The sequence below is a fragment of the Mustela lutreola genome, chromosome 8, assembly GCF_030435805.1.
Source record: "Mustela lutreola isolate mMusLut2 chromosome 8, mMusLut2.pri, whole genome shotgun sequence".
Taxonomy (NCBI): domain Eukaryota; kingdom Metazoa; phylum Chordata; class Mammalia; order Carnivora; family Mustelidae; genus Mustela; species Mustela lutreola.
In genome coordinates, this window is record NC_081297.1 from 93,598,204 (window position 1) to 93,618,694 (window position 20,491).

Below are 20,491 nucleotides of genomic sequence, written 5' to 3' on the forward strand. Positions count from 1 at the left end.
CATGTTACAAATGTATTAAAGGTTGGGGTTCAACCTTCATATTCAGCCAAAATGTGCCATATGGCATCAGCTTGGGTTTTGGGAAGCCTAAACAGCCATAAATGATGGCACCTCTAAAATGATGCATGATTAAAGAATACATCATTTCAGATCTCATTCTGATTAACACAATAAAAAAAGCTTATCATTCATATTTATGGTTAATATCCAATAGTTTACTTTCAAACATAAGCACTCTAAATAGAACTTGAAATGACGATCTCCTTAATTTATACAATAAAATACATAAAAATGTGTTAAATACATGTTAAAATATAAAAGTTTAAATATAAATGTATTTATTGCAAAAGTAGAATGATGTACAGATTAGAAATGGTTCTGAAAACTATTAGTTTTACATACAAAAACAAGAACAGTGAAGTAATTAATAAATACAAAACAGACTAACGCTATGCCTAATAGAGTGCATTACCTAGCTAATTTTTGGAAAAAAAATATACCCTTTGTGTCAATAATGGCCATAAAATTTTAAGAAAACAGAATAATTAAATTATAACTCTGATACCTGTATAAGTGTTTAGGGTATGAGCATTCAAAAACTTAAGCAAAATCTTTTAAGTTATTTATTTCTTTTCAAGCCATGGCTTATCAGGAAAAATTCTTTTTTGAAGAATGTATCTTGTGACCATGAATTAAAAATAGTGTCATCTTAAGCTCAATACTTCATAAAGAGGAAAAACTCCAAAATCACACACAATGTCTATCAGAAATCACTTTCTACCTGACATATTAAAATATACTGAGGATTAGAAATAAATTAGAGAAAAATGAAGCAACCCCCCTGAAATCTTGCTCATTCACTAAAAAATAAGCATCTTTCAGTGCTGTAAACATGAATAACAGAGTCTAAGAGTAATGTGGCAGCAGACAGAGCTAACAAATATTGTTATTGTACTATGAGAGCATTTACATTTTAAATATTATTATCAATAATTGTACTGATTAAAATTTCAGATTTCCTCCTGTATCTAAGATATAAATTTGTATGAGGTTGATATTTAAGCTCCTGTCCAATATAATTTTGATCATCTACTCATTTACTCTCAACAACCTTATAAAATACTACAATCACTATTTTACATGAGAAAATATACTCAGAGGGAAAGTACTAATGGCTACATGACAAATTTAAAAAAACAAAAGGCCTTATATCTCACTTATGAAATTTTGTACTTTAGAATCTGTTTTATATTTCATGGTTACTTATTATATCAATAAGAGACATCAGCAGCAATTTCACTATTATACATGATACTTACCCATTTTTGCCTATTTTTACAATAGTGGGAATAAATGTGAAGCCAGAAATGAAATAAAGAATAAGAAAGTTTAAGAATGCATACAAAATGTATGCTTCTTAAGAACAAGGAAGACATAGAATTTTACAGATTTCAAATACAGGTACAATCAATTTCTCCTTTTTGCAATATTGGAAGGCATATAGACATATACAAAGATAATCATATGTCATGGGGAAATACATAAGAAAGAAAACAAGAAGCCAACATTTCTAGTAAATTAGAGAGAGAAGAACCTATTTTTAAACTGTTCCAATTCGAAAAATGTGAGTGATGAATGCACAAAGAACTCTAACAAATGGTAGGGAAGATATGTGGTTTGTCATTTTCTCTTATAAGCATATATTATGTGGAATGATATACTTTAAAATAAATGTGATCTACTTCTGCCAAATTTATTATCTAAGTAATTCAAAATGCTTGCCCCAAAGCCTCAATGAAAAATTTCACCCAGATTAGGAAAAATTACTAAAAGCTAAATTAAAAATCTAACTTTTCATTCAAAATAAATTCCCTCTCAAATACCATCTTAACAACATTATTTCTTAGGTTACTAAAAACTTACTAAAAATAACATCTAGGATATTCTCTCTACTTTCGTCTTCAAATAAAGATAGCCACTTCCACAAACATACACAAATGTTCGATTATCCAAATAGGCCATTAACATGCCTACTTTTCTATTTTTAAGCCTACACAGTCACTTACCAATTCTTGGGGTAGTAGTGCTCTGTTCTGCAGGCGATGAAGTACTAAAAGCAGAGATTGGAATTTTCATCTGTATAGGACCTCGGTTATTTGATGGACTATAGAGTCCTGATGGACCTACTGTAGGTAAGGAAGTCCTTGTGGCTTGTACAATAGAGTGTGCTGTTGGAACAGCCTGTACAGCAAGTGTTGTTCCTAATGGTGCAGCACTGGCAGGAGAGTTCCTCTGAATACTAGGACTGGCCACAGAAGGAACATTGTTTGGTTTAGTGGGGTTTGGCAAGGCTGGCAAGGATACTGGATTTTTGGTAAGACCACTCACTGTAGGTGGGCTTTGTACAGAAATGAACTCAACGTTGCCAGATGGTTGGTTGGTCACTAAAGTCCCTGGATGGCTCTGTAGGAGTTGAGGCTGGGAGGATACTGCAACAGGTACATGCAAAATCACTGGCAAAGGTTGTAAAGAGATTGTAGGTTGGGGATTTCCACTAGGCACCTGAGTAGTAGCAACTACTGTAGCAGTGTTGGGTGCAGGAAGAACTGACGTTGCTGTCAGAGAACCAGAAGTCACTGGAGTCTGCAATTTAGGTTGACTACTGACAACTGTTGGAGGAGTGACAAGACTGGCTGAAGATACTATAAAAAGAAAAAACATGTCTCAGTTTAAATGGCTGTTTTCATTTATCAGCTAGCATAATACAACACAATAAAATTTAATGAATTACAGTATAATTCTTTTATAAAAAATATAATAAAGTCTTTTATAATAAATTTTCTTTCAGATTTAAGTTTTGTAAATTCTTAGAATTAAATTTTATAGAAGCATTTTTGCATCTGTATTTGGCACACAGCTTATGATTAATATGGAAGACTGCTTAGTATCAAGACAGTGTCTGAAAATTATTATCATCACCTCAGAGTAACTGGAATTTGGTAAAGTAAGTAACTAAGAATTTGGTAAAGTGGTACAGAGATTTTTGTACATTTCTGTACTATATTTTACATTAAAAATATAAATGCCTTAGGACACTGAGAAGATATAAACTCAGACAATCTAGTAAAAGTCATCACTATTAATGAATAAAATAAGCTTGGTCATTGTATTTTATCACCTGGACCATGTGTGAAACCTCTATCTGTGTATCAAGTTTCACAGAATTACCTGGCAAGAGCTAATATGGGGAGACTGCCTCTACTGACACTCTAGTGACATTATATGATTTGGGAAATAAAAGAGTAAAGATGGGAGATGAATTAAGAAATAAGAGAAATGATACCAAAGACCAGAAAAAAATCAAAATGCTGGTCACTGGAATCTTAAATAATTTTGGTTTAACTATTTGTTTATTCTCATTTGAATGGCTTTCAAACTGATGGACCAAGTGTCTTTCACACTGTCTGTAGTCTTTCCAAACTCAAAGGCACACTAGAGCAGCAATCTTAATCTTCACTGTTATCCAGGGGAACACCTGGGATTACGGAGACCCTCTCAGGGAGCTAGCAATGTCAAAACTTTTTATAACAATAATAAGATTTCACCATGTAAGTATTTGCACTGACACAGCAAAAGCAATGGTGAGTAAAACTTGATGCCTCGTACAAAACTCAAGGTAGTGAGTGGTACCAAATGATCACTGTGTTCCTTATCACCACACGCTTACAGTAAAAAACAAAGTGAGCTTCACTGAAGAATGGCATAATTCAGTAGTAAAAAGTATTAATTTTATTAAATCTCAACCCTTAAATATAGGTCTTCTGAATATTCTGTGTGAAGAAATAGGAAATACACAGCAAGCATTACCACCGCATGCCAAAGCAGCATGGGTGGCTCAGGGATAAGTGCTTGTACTATTACTGTTAAGAGTTACAAAGCTGAGCTAAAAGCTTTTTACATGGAAGACGATTTTTACTTGAAAGACGATTTACAGATATACTGTGATTATTCACACTTGAGTATCAGACTAATCTTTTCTTAAAAATAAACCATGGCGTCAGTTCAAAGAAAATAACTGCAATGGTGCAATTTGAGCTTATCGGCAATGATACAATTTGAGTTTAAAAACAAAAATTCGAACTTTGGAAAAACTTGTATCTGCCACTGAGAACACGACAACTTCCCAAATCTTCAAAGATTCTTCTGATAAAAATCGACTGTGAAATAAATGTGATTTTTAAAAAGTTTATTAATGAAATGTGTCAACAATGGAAGTCTTACATAACTAAGTGAATATTTTCCAAATGATTGATGAATGATAGCACCAAAAGATCCATCCAAGTATAGACAGACAAATGGATTTTTTCTTAAAAGAAGGAGGGGCAGACAGAGAAGGGAGAGAGAATCCCAAGCAGACTCCACACTGGGCATGGAGCCAACCAAAACCAAGAGTCAGACACTAAACCCACCACTACACCCAGGTGCCCCCAGACTTTCTGTCAAAAGTCAGAAAAGTTTATTGGTATGGTTTCACATTCCATTTTTCAACTGACCTTTAATAAACTACTGCCTATGCCAAAGAAGAATATCCACAAATCTAAAAGGGCTAGTCCTTTTCCAACTATATATTTGTATGAGGCTGAATTTTCTTCACATATTTCAATCAAAACATCAAACTGCAACAGACTTAATGCAGAGATATAACAATCTTCAACTATCTTCAACTGTCTTAATGTTGTTTAAGTTTAAAAGAGATTTGTAAACCTGTAAACTATAACTCTTCTCACTGTTTAAGCTTGAAAAAGGTGTTTTTCATTAAAACATGTTATTTGTGTTACATGATATAGGTTTGTTATTTTTTTTTAATTTTATGTATTTATTTGACAGAAAGAGAGATCACAAGTAGGCAGAGAGGCAAGCAGAGAGAGAGGGAGAAGCAGGCTCCCTGCTGAACAGAGAGCCCGATGTGTGGCTCGATCCCAGGATCCTGAGATCATGACCTGAGCTGAAGGCAGAGGCTTAACCCACTGAGCCACTCAGGTGCCCCTGTTTGTTATGATTTTTAAGTAAACATTTAAAATTTTATGTTTCAATTTCTACTACAGTAAATATCAATTAGTATAAGCCATAAAAATGAAAGCTCTTTGGGATTCTTTATATTATTATTATAAGATTATACAGGGATATAGAAACCAGAAAATTTGAGAACCACTAGAGACTTGAATTTCTATATTTGCATGCGTATCTGTAATCCTAATTTTTAAATAAAATTTTGTACTTGTTGAATTTTAGGTAAATACCTCATTTATCTTAGAACTTATTTATCTTAGATCATTTTAATTTCAAAAATTTGTAATAAAAGAGAACCAAAACCTTCAGTTCCTAAGAAAATGTTATTTTGGTATTAAAAAATATTACCTGTATTCACAGGGGTTGGAAAGGTTGGTGGTGCACTCTCACTTACATTCCTTTTGGACTCCAGCATCTGTCTCACTGTGCCTGCATTTCTACAAAATATATATATATATATATATATACAAATAGTCAGTGAAAATGCCATTCAGGAGGACATCATTTTATGAATAGAGAAAGCAGTGGCCGATAGGGGAAAGCATGGCAAGACCTGGGTATTGTAGCACTAAAGTGCAAATGAATGCATAGATAAAGATGGCACATAGACTTCAGCATGCTGGGGTCTATGGAATTAAGGAAGAGTCTTTCTCTTATATTCTAATGTCCTCAACACTTTAACAAAAAGCCAAACGTACATCCCAGTATCTATAGACATTAATTTTTATCACCCTTGATCAAAATATTTCTCAATTACTTTGCAAGAATACTATTTAGCACAAGTGGTTAAAGAAATCTTCAATAACCAAAGAAAGCCTCAAAATAAATTAGCAAAACCATAACCACAAATGAACAATTATAACAAAACAAAAAAAGAAGAAAATCTAAATCCAGAATACCAAACACTTATCTCTACAAAAATAAATAGCAATACATTCTAAAATTTTCCTGTAAAATAAAGAAAATCAGAACCTTGTTCTATTATTTAAAAACTTGAAAGACTGTTTACAATTCTCACCTGTATGGCACATTGTTGTTATTGCTGTTGACATCAACTACAGACTTTCCTGGTGATACTGGTGGGTTTGGTGGATTCTGGGGGAGAAAAACACCCACGTAAAATAAAACCCAATTCACAAGCAATCTTTAAAAATATGACCTTAACTCGACCTATTGTGACCATTTTGTAACATGTAAGAATGTTGAATTACTATGTTGAGCACTAGAAACCAGTATTATAAAAAAAAGAAAACAACAACAACAACACAAAAAAATCTTATATGCTTTCATTATATATTACCTGTTACTTCCAGAAAATATTACTAGAGGAGAAAAGAAAAAAGCCAGGGCTTTGAATCTTGACATTGCCACTTAAACAAATTACTTAAAACAAATTATTTAACCCATTGCGACAATTGTGTGAAAGATTAATATAATAATTCCTGTACCTCAGTTTTTTAAGATGAGTAAATAGAGAATGTGAAAGTGGTTTACATGCTGTAAGGGTTCAATAAATATTGATAATATGAATCTGAAGAATAATTAGACATATCTATTCAAAATCAAGTGAATGCCTACTTCATACCACACATAGCAGGCACCAAATTACCAACAGGAACTCAACAGAGTACATATTTATTCTTTTACAGAAATAGCTGATTACCAATAAAATGGTACCTAAGGCCACAAATCAAAATTATTTCTTCAATTATTGTTTAAAAAATAACTACTTGCCACTACGTGACTGGTAACTTCATAAAAAGATATTTCAATTCTAAACTTAACTAAGTATTAACTAATTTCAGCCTTTTCCCCCTCAAAACAAGGAATATAGAAATGGAATTCTTATACATATACATATTAATTATCATTACTTGGGCCTCTGTTAATTATACTATCATCATATTATTTCTTAAATTAAGAAATATAAATAATTCTGCTCAAGATTTAATTAATGTAATAGTAATAATAAATACTAAAACAAAGGTGGCAGGTGCTTAAAATCACATCAAGTAGATGCCGCTAATCACTCTTTTCAATCAACCAATCTTGATGCTTTTTACAGGATAAAAGAATAACTCTGACCAACAAGTATAGCATTATACTAGTTATACAGGTAGAGAAGATAAGAGAAAAAACTACCATGAATTGCTCAAAAGGTGCTTAAAATCTGCCTGTGGACAAAAACACATGAAACAAATAGAAAAGCAAATTAAAGTTTAACAGTGCAATGCTGATGGAAAAACTTTTTTAAAAAGTTTTTGAGGAAAATGCATCTTCATATAGGTTACTACACTGAAAATAGCTAAGATGAAGATAAAAAACATTTCAAGGAGAAAAATAGAAAAAGAAGGAGTAAAAGCATAATAAATAAATACAACTGGCTTAGAATATGGGATGGCCAATGGATGGAAGACCTTAAGTACTACAGTGTGGTGACACCAACAGATGACAGAATAGGAAGACTAACATCTTCATCCCTCATGGGATGGATCAAATTTCCTTTGTCAGAATTCCAGAAGCCAGTCAAGAGGTTATAGGACCCCAAGCAATAGCAAGGCAAAGAAGAAGTGCTTTGCAGTCGTTAGGCAAGTCTGTTGTACTTATCCACTATATCCCAAAGTCCTCCTGATACCTACAACACAATCAAAATTTCTCATTTCTGGCTTCTCCTTCAAAAAGGAAAGAGAAGGGGCGCCTGGGTGGCTCAGCGGGTTAAGCCTCTGCCTCAGCTCAGGTCATGATCTCAGGGTCCTGGGATCAAGTCCCACATCTGGCTCTCTGCTTGGCAGGGAGTCTGCTTCCTCCTCTCTCTCTCTGCCTGCCTGTCTGCCTGCTTGTGATCTCTACCAAATAGATAAATAAAATCTTTTTTAAAAAGGGGGGGGGGGAGAAGAAGAGTGGAACTTTCATGCAATATTCTGGCTTTTCTGGGGACTGTCCAAAGCACTGGTTTCTGTTTCATCTGGTCTGTAGCACATGTTGGATGTCTAGTGGCCACATGAGAACAAAGGTTGAGCCTATTAGCTTGTTACAGCACCAGAAAAACCATTCTAACACAGACAGCAGGGGGACCTCCAAAAGCATGGCTTATAAAACCAAAACTGTAATATGGAAGACAGATGTCAGTGGGGAGTTTCTGAGTAGAAAGAGACAAGCCTCTTCAGATAAAAAACTATATTCACAAGCTCAGAGAAATCATACACACACAAGCTCAGAGAAAATACATCTCTAGAAAAGGCCTGAGAGGTCCCAAGTATATACCTGAACTGAACAGTAAAGGTCTTCCTCTGTACAAAGAACTGTGAAAAGACAGGGAAAGGTGGTTCTTTTCTTCAAATGCCCAAATTTCAATCTAAGAGAACTAAACATAGAGCCCCAACAGAGAAATACAGCCCCAACAACAACAACAAAATCTTCAGAAACTGACCCTAAAAGAAAATGGCGATCTGTGAATTACCCATTAAAGAATTCAAAATAACCAATATCAAGATGTTCAATGGGGTAAAAGAAAACACAGAAAGAAAACTAAAAGAAATTATAAAAAATCATGCATGAAGAAATAAAAATTTTAACAAAGAAACAGAAACTCTAAAATAGAAACAAAAGAAATTCTGGATCTGAAGAATAACTGAATTGAAAAATTCACTACATGGGATCAACACCAGACTGTACCAAGCTGAATAAAGATTTAGTGGACTTGATGACCAGTTATTTGAAATTATCAAATTACAAAAGCAAAAGAAACGAGAAGAAAAAAGTGAGCAGAGCCCAAAGGATTTCCGAGGCACCACTGAAAAAACTAATACATGAATATGGGAATCTAAGAATAGAAGAGAGGAAAATAGCAGAAGGCATTTGCAAATAATGGCCCCAAACTCTCCAAATTTGAGGGTTCTCAAATTCAAAAAGCTCAGAAACTTCCAAATAGAATAACTCATGGATCTATACTGAAAAACACAGTCAAGGTGTTGAAAGTCACAGATTAAAAATTTTTAAATAACAAAAGAAAAACCCATTACATTTAAGGTAGCTCCCATAAGATTATCAGTAGTTTTCTCAGCAGATAACTAGAAGGCTACAAGGGGGCAGAATGATATATTCAAAGTGTGGAATAAGAAAAATACCAAGCAAAAATACTATATCCAGCAAAACTTATTCAAAAATTAAGGCAAAATTAAGATTTTCTTAAATTAAAAAAACTGGGGAAGTTCAAGACCATTAGATCTGCAATCCACACACACACAAAATGCTAAAATGGGTTCTTCAAGTGAAAATGAAAGGATATGAGATGGCAACTTGAAAGTATACAAACAGATGAAATTCTCTGATAAAGGTAAATACAGAATCCTGCATTACTATTACTAGAAAGTTAGTGCAGTAAATCACGTGTAATTGTACATACACATTTAGGCATAAAAGTAACTGTAAATTTATGTTAAAGGATATAGAATTTTAAAAAGATATAATAAAACTAATAACAAAGTTGTAGAGGCAGAAGTTCTTAAATATGATTGAAGTTGCTACCAGTTAAAATAGTTTATATAATCCTCATGGTAATCAGATAAAACACCCATAAAAGATACATAAAAGGACATTATATAATGACAAAAGCACCAACTGACCAAATATAGTATTTATACACATATATACACATAACATCAAGGCCTCAATGTATAAACACTGACAGAATTGAAAAACAAACAGCAACACAATAATAGTTTTCAGTCCATCATTCTATATAATGAGTAGATGATCCAGAGAAACATTCAATTAAGGAAATAGCAAAAGTAAACCAATACCAAAGACCAAATGGACCAGACATTTATAGAAATTTTCTCCTAACAGCAGAAAAATACAAAATTTTTCTCAAGTGCACACAGAACATTCTCCAGGACAGATCAAATATTAATCAATCACAAAATAAGCCTTAACAAATTTATAAAAATGAAACTCTGACCAAGTATCTCTTACAACCACAAAGGAACAAAAGTAGAAATCAAGAGCAGAAGGAAAAATGGAAAAGTCATATATATGTAGAAATTAAACACTTAAAAAAACTAATATATAAAAGAAGAAATCACAGATATATCAGAAAATATCTTAAGATAAATAAAAACACAAACACAACATACCAAATTTATGGGAAAATTTATGCAGCAAATGTAGTACTAAGAGGAAGATTTATGGTGGTGCATGCTTCCATTAAAAAAGGAGAAAGATCTCAAATCAAACTTTACACTTTGAAGGACTTAAAAAAAAAAAAAACCTCAGGAGAAGGAAGGAAATGATAAAGTTGATAGCAGAAATAAACAGAGAACACAAAGTCAATAGAAAGAAAAATCAACTGAGAGTTGGCATTTCAAAGGATCAAAAAATAAGCAAAACTTTTCCTAGATTACCTGTAAAAAAAGAAAGAAGACATAAATAAATAAAATCATAAATGAAAGAGGATGCCACATTACAACTGATACCACAGAATTAAAAAGAATCACAAAAGACTACCATAAAGAATTATAAAGCAACACATTGGATAACCTAGAAAAAAATGGATAGCTTTCTGGAAATATACATCCAAGACTGAATCAAAAAGAAAATAAAACTTTGAAGAAGATCTACACAGTAGTGAGACTGAATCAGTAATCAAAACCATTCTAATAACAAAAAATACCAAGGACCAAGGCTGCCACGCAGAATTCTACCAGACACTTAAAGAAGAATTAACTGCAGTCTGCCAACTCTTCCAAAGAATTGATGAGGAGAGAAAACTTCCAAACCCATTTTATGAGGCCAGCATACTTGATACCAAAACCAGACACCACAATAAAAGAAAACTACAGCCTAATATCCCTGATGAACATAGACTCAACAAAATATTACCAAATCAAATTCACCAGCACACTGAAAGGATTATACAACATGACCAGGTGAGACTTATCCCTGGAATGCAAGGAGAGCTTCACACAAAAATCAATCAATGTATAAGTCAATCAAACACCACATTAATAAAATGAAGGGGGCGGGGAAACAACATGATCTTAATTCTTGTAGAAAAAGCATTTCCTGTATTTCAACACCCTTTCACGATTTAAAAAAAAAAAAATTAAACAAATTAGGAATGGAAGGAAGTTACCTCAACATTATTAAAAACAAACAAACAAAGAACCTATACATCAAAAGCCCACAGCTAACATCACACTCACCAACTTCTGTTCAACATGGTACTGGAGAAGATCTCACCAGAGCAATAAAACAAGAAAAAGAAATAACAGGCGGCCATACTAGAAAGGAAAAAGTGCCATTTTCTCTGTTTGCAGATGACGTGATCTTATAGTCGGAGAGCTCTCAAGGTGGGGCACCTAGGTGGCTCAATCCTTAAGCATCTGCCTTCACTCAGGTCATGATCCCAAGCGTCTGGGATCAAGTGCCACATCAGGCTCCCTGAAGCCTGCTTCTCCCTCTCCCACTCCCCCTGCTTGTGTTCTCTCCCTCACAGTCTGTCAAATAAATAAATAAAATCTTTAAAAAAAGAAAGAAAGAAAGTTCTCAAGAGTCCACACAAAAAAGTTCAAACAAATAAATTTAGCAATGGTATTGGATTAAAAATCATCAAGAAAAATCAATCATACTTCTATATACTAACAACAAACAATCTGAGAAACAAATTAAGAAAATAATCCCATTACAATATCATTAAAGAGAATAAAATATTTAAAAGTAAATGTAACCAAAAAGGCAAAAGACCTTTAAACTGAAAACAACAAATACGGTGGAATGAAATAAAAGCCGCAAATAAATGAAAATACCCCATGTTCATGGACTGGAGCACTTAATACTGTTCAAATGTCCATACTACCCAAAGTGATCAAAAGTTTCCATGTAATTTCTATGAAAATCCAATGTCATTTTTTGCATTAATAGAAAAAAGCATTCTATAATCCATATGGAATCCCCAGGGCAGAAGAACAAAGTTGGAGGCTTCATACTTCCTGATTTCAAAACATATTACACAAAGATACAGTAATCAAAAAAGTGTGCTTGTGGCATAAAGACAGGCACATAGGCCAACAGAACAGAAGAGCCCAGAAATAAACTTTCACATGTACAGTCTTTTAACAAATGGTATGAAAACTGGATAGCCAAACACAAAAGACTAACGTTGGACCATTAAACCATATACAAAAATTAGTTCAAAATAAATCAAAGATCTAAATATAAGACCAAAACTAAAAATTCCTAGAAAACATAGGAGGAAAGTTTCATGACATCAAATTTTGCGATTATTTCTTGGATATGACATCAAAAGCACAGGTAACAAAAGCAAAATAAAGGAGGTTACATCAAAACTTAGAAACCTCTGCACATCAAAATAAAAAAAAAAATCGAGTCAAAAGGAAATCTATGGAATAGGAGAAAATAACTGCAAATCATATATCTGATAAGAGGTTAACATCCATCCAGAATATATAAAGTCCCATAACTTAACAACTTAAAGCAACCTAATTAAAAAACAGGCAAAGGACCTAAACAGACACTTCGCACTTTTCCAAAGATATGCAAAAAAGTCAACAAGTATATGAAAAGATGCTCACCACCACTATTATTAGAGAAATTCAAATCAAAACCACAGTGCAATGCCACCTCACATTCATAAACATGGCCACTATGACAAAAGAGAAAATAACAAGTGTTGACAAGAATGTAGAGAAATAGGAACCCCATGCCTTGCTGGTTAAGAATGTAAACTGGTGGGGCGCCTGGGTGACTCAGAGGGTTAAAGCCTCTGCCTTCAGCTTGGGTCATGATCTCAGGGTCCTGGGATAGAGCCCTGTATCCGGCTCTCTGCTAAGCAGGGAGCCTGCTTCTCACCACCCCCCCCACTTGTGATCTCTGTCTGTCAAATAAATAAATAAAATCTTTATTTAAAAAAAAAAAAAAAAAGAACATGGGGCACCTGGGTGGCTTAGTGGGTTAAAGCCTCTGCCTTTGGCTCAGGTCATGATCCCAGAGTCCCCAAATCGGGCTCAGCAGGGAACCTGCTTCCGTTCCTCTCTCTCTGCCTGGCTCTCTGCCTACTCGTGATCTCTGTCAAATAAATAAATAAAAATCTTAAAAAAAAAAACAACGTAAAATAGTGTGACCTCTTTAGAAAATACTATGGTAACTCCTCAAAAAACTAAACCCAGAATTACCAAATGATCCAGCAATTTCACTTTTGAGTAGATATCCAAAAGACTTGAAACTAGGATCTTAAAGAGTTACCTACACACAGATGTTCATTGTAGCATTATTCACAAAAGCCAAGAAATGAAAGCAGCCCAAATATCCATCAATAAAGGAATGAATAGGGCGCCTGGGTGGCTCAGTGGGTTAAGCCGCTGCCTTCGGCTCAGGTCATGATCTCAGGGTCCTGGGATCGAGTCCCGCATCGGGCACTCTGCTGAGCAGAGAGCCTGCTTCCTCCTCTCTCTCTCTCTGCCTGCCTCTCTGCCTACTTGTGATCTCTCTCTGTCAAATAAATAAATAAAATCTTTAAAAATAAATAAATAAATAAATAGATAAATAAATAAAAAATAAAGGAATGAATAAAGAAAATGCAGTAAATACCATATACATAATGTGGAATATTATTCTGCCTTGAAAAGGGAATCTTGTTACCTGCTATAGTATAGGTATCAGTCACCAAAAACAAAAACAAAAACTAAAACTAAACAAAACCCAAACACTATAATGACTTCATTTATGAGAATCTAAAGTAGCAAATCACAGAAACAAAAAGTAGCTGAGTGCTGAGGGGAGAGGAAATGATAGATGTTCTACCGTAGCAGAGCATCAGTTTTGCAAAATAAAAAACACCTAAAGATCTATTACACAGTGTTAATACAGTTAATACTTCTGAATCATGAAGTTAAAAATGATACATCTGAGACTGTGTGTGCAGCACAAGTAAAACAATTTTAAGAGTTTAATAAAAAAATTAAAATGTAGAATAATCTAAAATTTTACTCAATTACATCACTGATTTCTCATAAAAGATGAGAAGTATCTTCATATTTCTTTTATAGTAAGAACTAGAAAGGACAGAAGTTAGAGATAACAGTCATAAGGCAGTAACAGATTAGATTATAAATGTGGACTTAACAGCAAACTGCCCATGAGGGTTTTCTGCTCTTTTAAAAATTAAAATAGAAAATGTTTTAAGACAAACCTGCATGGTGGGGTTTGTTTTTAACTGGTTAATATCAGAGGATCAAGGAACAAATCTAAATAGAAGAAAAGCATTTAAAGTATTACTGTTTATTTATTTATTTATTTTAATAAAGGGGAAACTAAAGTTTTAAACTTTCATTCTGTATTTCTCTTGTTTTTAAAACCTAGCATGACACAGATGTAAAATTATACTAGATACCATAATTAAACAGAATTAGGACATGAATGAACAAATTCTTGAGATTTCTAGAAATCTCTCACAAAAAGAAAATTTAACAAGAATGGGTAGAAAGATGTCCCAGTTTGGCAATGTAAAACTGGCCTTACCCAAAAGCTAATTAACGAAGGAACAAAATCTGAAAGCCTGAAGACCACCTCAATATTTTTCTCAAGCACCACATATCCTAATTGTTCAAATTAATCTTTTCTAATCTTAAGGAATTATACAGTATTTTGTTGTTTCCATAATACTTACAGCTCTCTATAATAAACCTTTCAGGGATTGTAATATTTTCATATCATTCTTAAAGTGTGTCTCTGTCTGTCACTTTTAAATATGTAAAGAAGAACAACTAGAAAGTAGTTCTGAAAGCAAAATAGACAAACACTGGGAAGTATATGGTGGGCAGCATGCTGCTTAGTTCAAACATAAGGATAAAAGGGAAGAAGTGGAAATACGTACTGTACAAAAACAAAGGGAAAACCGCAAAGCCCTTTCTTTGGTTCAAACACAGCTAATGAAAAAGATTTACATCAGGGCACCTAGGTGGCTCATAATGTCTGCCTTTGGCTCAGGTCATGATCCCAGGGTACTGGGATGGAGCCCCACTTGGGGTTCCCTGCTCAGCAGGGAGCCTGCTTCCCCTTCTTTCTCTCCTTCTGCTTGTGCACTTTCTCTCTCTCACTCTCTCTCTCAAATAAATCAAATTTTTTCAAAAAAGATTTACATCAATTTTCTAATCTGAAAAATAAAATAGTGCAATTTTTATATTATAACAAATAAATGAAGCTGAAAAAATGAATCAGGAAATTGTATGATTATAATAAAAGGAATCTTTGGGAATGGCCAAAGGAGGGTTTGCTGAGATTAGTCTGTGTAGAACAAAGATAAAAACTATCAATTGCTCAAGAAAAAAGAGCAACCAGAGTTTACAAAGTTAAGTAAAAACAATACAGATGGAGAACAGATTAGCAGTTGCCAGGGGACAGGAACAGGTGGGTGTGGGGGGAAATGAGGTAGGTTTAAACTGTAAAAAGGCAGCATTAGGGAGTCCCTTCATGGTAATGGAACAGTTCTAGATCTTGACTATGGTGGAGGTTATATAAATCTATACATGGGATCAAACTGCATAGAACTGCACGTGTGTACGTACACACACACACACACACACACACACACACAATTCATATAAAAACTGGTGAGAAATGATAATGTCTACAGACTACTTAACAGAATTTTATCAATATCTTGGTTTTGATATTATACTGCAGATATAAGATTTCACCACTGGGGAAAGCTAAGGTGAAAAGTTCGCAGGAGGCTATGTACTACATTGCAACTTCCTGTGCATCTATAATTATTTCAAAATAACTTTATTTAAAGTCAAGTAAAGAAGATGTCACAATGAAGACAGAAAAATCCTACAGTAATAATGATTACTACTGAAATAATTTTAGTGGCAATTATTAAGTGCCACACAAAGAAATATAATTTGTTCAAATAGGAAAAAAAGTCAAGAGGAAAAGAAAGAAATTAAACTAAAAACTATAATGCAATATACAAGTGCTATATTAAAAGCATGTATTACAGAATAACTAAGGAAATAACAAAAAGCAAAAGGTAAGCTATACATTGGAGTTTATGTTATGCTACGATGTTTGGACTTAACTACGTGGTGGAAGCAGAGAAAAGGACTACTTCATGTAACACAACACTAACTAACATAGTTTGGCGGAAATAAGAGACTAGACTAGGACACTGACAAGAATGTAAAAAGAAAAAAGCATGGTAAGACAAATCCCAAAGATAATTTTAAAAATGAAATGAAAATATAACTTCTAGAATGCTGTAAAATAGGTTAATATAAGTGTTGATACATGCAAACAATAAATGAGAATTAGAAAAGGATTAATAAGTTCTAGAGCTGTGGCTCCAGAAAGAACATACAGGACGTACACAGAATGAAAGCAAATTTCAGACCTGTAATAAAGGAAGACTTTTCTCCTAACTCACCATTTCCTAAAATTACCACTTAAAACTAAATATTAATTATGCAAGCATAGACATCCTTACTTCTTGTCTTTTCTTAAGATCTTCTTTGGCTGCTCCAAAGCGTTTGGTTAACCTGGCTATCTTGGCCTAAAAAAAAAAAAAAGCAAAAAATGAAACAGAAATCAAGTAACATAATGGGATTAAAAAGGAACTCATATATACATTACAAGAAACCCACAAATGAAAGGATCCTGAGAAGATCGCCAACAGCAAAGAAAATAAGGCAAGCTGATTATAAAATATATATTTGAAAAATACAGAAAATCACAATGAAACTAAAATGACCTCTGAACTCAATATCCAGAGGTAAACACTCTTAATTTTAGAAGGTTAGCTTCTTCCCTCCTAGAACTCACAAACCAGTACATTTCTGAGCATATGTAATTATGGGGGCTTTTATTATTGTTATTTTTCAGTATGTTGGAACTATACAATTTTCTGAGAATTCTGTACTAAGCACACTTGTAAGTCATAAAAGACCCAATGCCATGCCTTATGAATATATGTGTAATATACTGAATCATTGTTTATACCCTCTATCTCCCAAGGGAAATGTTCAGTGTTTATCAATGTACTGCTATAGTTAAATAATGCAATTAACAATTTTGTTCTTCCAAAATTCTTTCCTTGGGTACCACTCACAAAATATAACTTCTGAGACAGAAAATATTTTTAAAGCTCTTGTCTAAATGATTCTTATCTAAAATGCTATTTATACCTAAATTATCTAAGAATTATCAAATATTTAATGACAATTTCTTTTTCAGAAAGGCTTTGCTAATTGTACATTCAACAGCATAGTATGTGTGGTCATTTAATATTACTCTGAAACACTTTCATATTATGTTAATTTTAATACTCTGTCAAAAATGTTACCTTGCTACTATTAACATTTCAGTGAAATTATTTATTCATCAATTATACTGCTTACATAAGCTGCTTGATCACATATTTGCTCAAATACATATTCACAGAAACTTTAAGGAAAAAAACAGGAAAGAAAAAAAATTATCTCATTACTACATGAGTATTTTGTATTTAAGTCTTTTACTAAAGTACAGATGTAATACTCAACTAGTTGTTTCTGTTGCTGCTAACTGCTGCTGCCAATTTTTTTTTAGATTTTATTTATTTATTTGACAGAGATCACAAGAAGGCAGAGAGGCAGGCAGATAGAGAAGGGGAAGCAGGCTCCCCGCTGAGCAGAGATTTCCCCCCCTGATGTGGGGCTTGATCCCAGGACCATAGGATCATGACCTGACCCACTGAGCCACCCAGGCACCCCATGCTGCTAATTTTTTTAAGCTTTTATTTTTGTTTTGTTTTGTTTTTTAGAGAGAGAGTGAGTGGCACAAGCCCATGTATAAGCTGAGGAAGGAACAGAGAAAGAATCTCAAAAAACTCCCTGCTCAGCACAGAGCCTAAAGCAGGGGCTGGATCTCACAACCCTGAGATCATGACCTGAGCCCAAATCAAGAGACGCTCAACTCACTGAACCATCCAAATACCCCACTGCTGTTGCCATTTTATGTTAAATATATTTTCAAGAAATTTAAATTAAAACTTCTGAGTGTGTTCATGAGGCCCACCTAAGGAAGAACTCTTCCAGAAAAATTATTTTATCCAATATATGCGTATCATACAAAGGAAATGATATTATTTACTTTTAAAGTTTCTTTCAGAAAGTAGGCACTTCTGAAAGAGACCCCAAACCTAACAAAGTATTTAAGTCCATTGAGAGAGCCTATGAACTCAATCACATATGACCCCGAGGATGAAGATTTTCCTTAGGACTTGAGTATTTATGCATATTTATTAATACCAAAGACATACAGCATAATTTTATATTCTTAATATAGATTTACCTTCCTATGATTAAAATATTTCAAATAATTTTTTTCAAGAAAGATATGGGGGAAGGTGTTTTCTGTACCACAACTTATGCAAGAATGTTTTTCATTCTTGAGTCTACCTGGTGGGTAGTCTATAAGTTGAATAGTTTGTAGAGTATTATTATACTACTTTTACTTAAAACTCATTTTGTATACTATATACACACATATATATATATAGTATACAAAATGAGTTTTATATATACATACACACACATATGTGTGTGTGTATATATATATAAAGGTCTAGAGGAATAAATACCAAAGTTAAAAGTGGTTTCTTCTAGAGGTTAGAATTGGCAGGCAGTGAGGGAGAATGTAAAGAGGATTACAATTTCAAGTCATATACATCTGTAATATTTAAAAGCTTTTTAAAAAGGATTTTATCACTTAAAAAATTAAGCTATCAGAGAAATTAAAATCAAAATCTGGACACTGACTTGCTGTCTGCCATTTAATATTATAAAAAAAGAAATAAGAAAACAGCCTTTTTCCTTATTTTAATGTAGGAAACTGCAATTTTTCAAAATTGTAATTCAAAATATCTGCCATAATGTGTCTAAGACTGGGTCTCTATTTTAGTAAGTATTATGTGAGATTTTTTTAAGAAACTATATAAACAAGTCAGATTTTAGTCTAGGAAAGGGATATTCTATTATTATGTCTTTACTACTTTTATTTCATTTTGCTCTTGGTTTCTTTCTCAGGCATATCTATTTCTTATATAGGCATAAGGGTAGCTATTTAAATATAAGTCACATAAATTGTTGCAATTCAGACACACTGAGCCTTATTTAGCAAGCTAAGCAAACCAGGGATTTCCTTGCATAAATTATGCACCAAGGAACCTCTTAGGAAGTAATTATCTGAGAAAAGAGCTAATCAAGCATCAAGTCTGACTTACCAAAATATTAGCATTCAAAAAAAGCTACTGAATAAATGGATACACATATCCATTATTCAAAACTGTCTCTTGGATTAGACAGTCATGGATTTACTTGGTGGGGGGGCTATTTTCAGTTAAAACTACTTAAAACAACATTTTATAAATTATAACCAATGAAATACTGTATTCCAGGGTGTGTTGACAGCTTTTCCATTTCCATTAAAAAAATCCACTTGAAATTTTGAGTATTTTGAATTTGTACAATAATTTGAAAGGAATCAAGTCTTCCTATCTAGGAACATAGTACAATTACAGCTGACTTGTTGACTCAGATTTTCTTTTTCTGTCCTTCTTCCTCACAATGGTCTTAACATTTTCTTTTCTTTTTCTTAACTACTTATTCATTTTTAAATATCTACCATATGTGAAACCTTTATCTCTTATCTTCTCATTGTTCATTGTTGATACATAGAAAAACTATTAGAAAGTTTTTCTTCAATCAGGTAGTTTCTAAACTTCTTACTTTCTCTACAGTTTGCCAAATTAATTCCATTGTGTTCCCAATCATTACTCTTAATTTCTTTTTCCTATCGTTATTTTATTACTCAGACTGCCACCAAAACTCCAAATAGCAGCATAGATAACAGACGCCTTTGTCCTAGTCTCAAATTCAATGGAAATACTTCCATGATCCCTACTAAATATGATATGGGTTATAACCTGAACAGAGTTTCTTACAATCTTAGGCTTTCTACTTTCTTACTAAATAAGATGGACATAATAGGTATAAAGCTATATGTAATAATGTTCTCTTAAAGAATCTCCTCTGGATCTTTGTCTCCTTTTTCAATCCTTATGTAGTTTATTTGTACTCATTATTTATAAATAAAAAATTAATCTACTTTTAGTCTTCACAAAAGAATAAGGTTTTGTCTTCATTGCTCAGTATTCAAAAGGGTTGGGTTTTTTACATTTCATTAATTTAGTCTCTCTTCCTTCTGGAGTTTAGTTTGTAATTGTCTCTTCCTAGCACAGAAGATGAACATATAATGTTCTTCTCTTTCCCTGTTCAGCAGTAATGAATTTAAAATTATAAATTTCCCTTTGAATACTGCTGTGGCTTTCATTACAGGTTTTGATATGTAGTACTTTAATTACAGT

At 33.2% G+C, this 20,491-nt stretch overlaps 1 protein-coding gene across 6 annotated transcripts in view; it reads right to left on the reverse strand.

Moving 5' to 3' along the window:
• ATF7IP (activating transcription factor 7 interacting protein) overlaps positions 1–20,491 on the reverse strand; it is a 119,136-nt gene that overhangs the window by 22,770 nt on the left and 75,875 nt on the right. For all 6 annotated transcript variants that reach the window (XM_059186000.1, XM_059185999.1, XM_059185998.1 and 3 more), the window contains 4 exons: positions 16,574–16,639; positions 6,089–6,165; positions 5,419–5,507; positions 2,067–2,702 (listed from right to left, as the gene is read on the reverse strand). In XM_059186000.1, the coding sequence (XP_059041983.1) occupies positions 2,067–2,702; positions 5,419–5,507; positions 6,089–6,165; positions 16,574–16,639 (868 nt within the window). The remainder of the gene's footprint in view (positions 1–2,066; positions 2,703–5,418; positions 5,508–6,088; positions 6,166–16,573; positions 16,640–20,491) is intronic.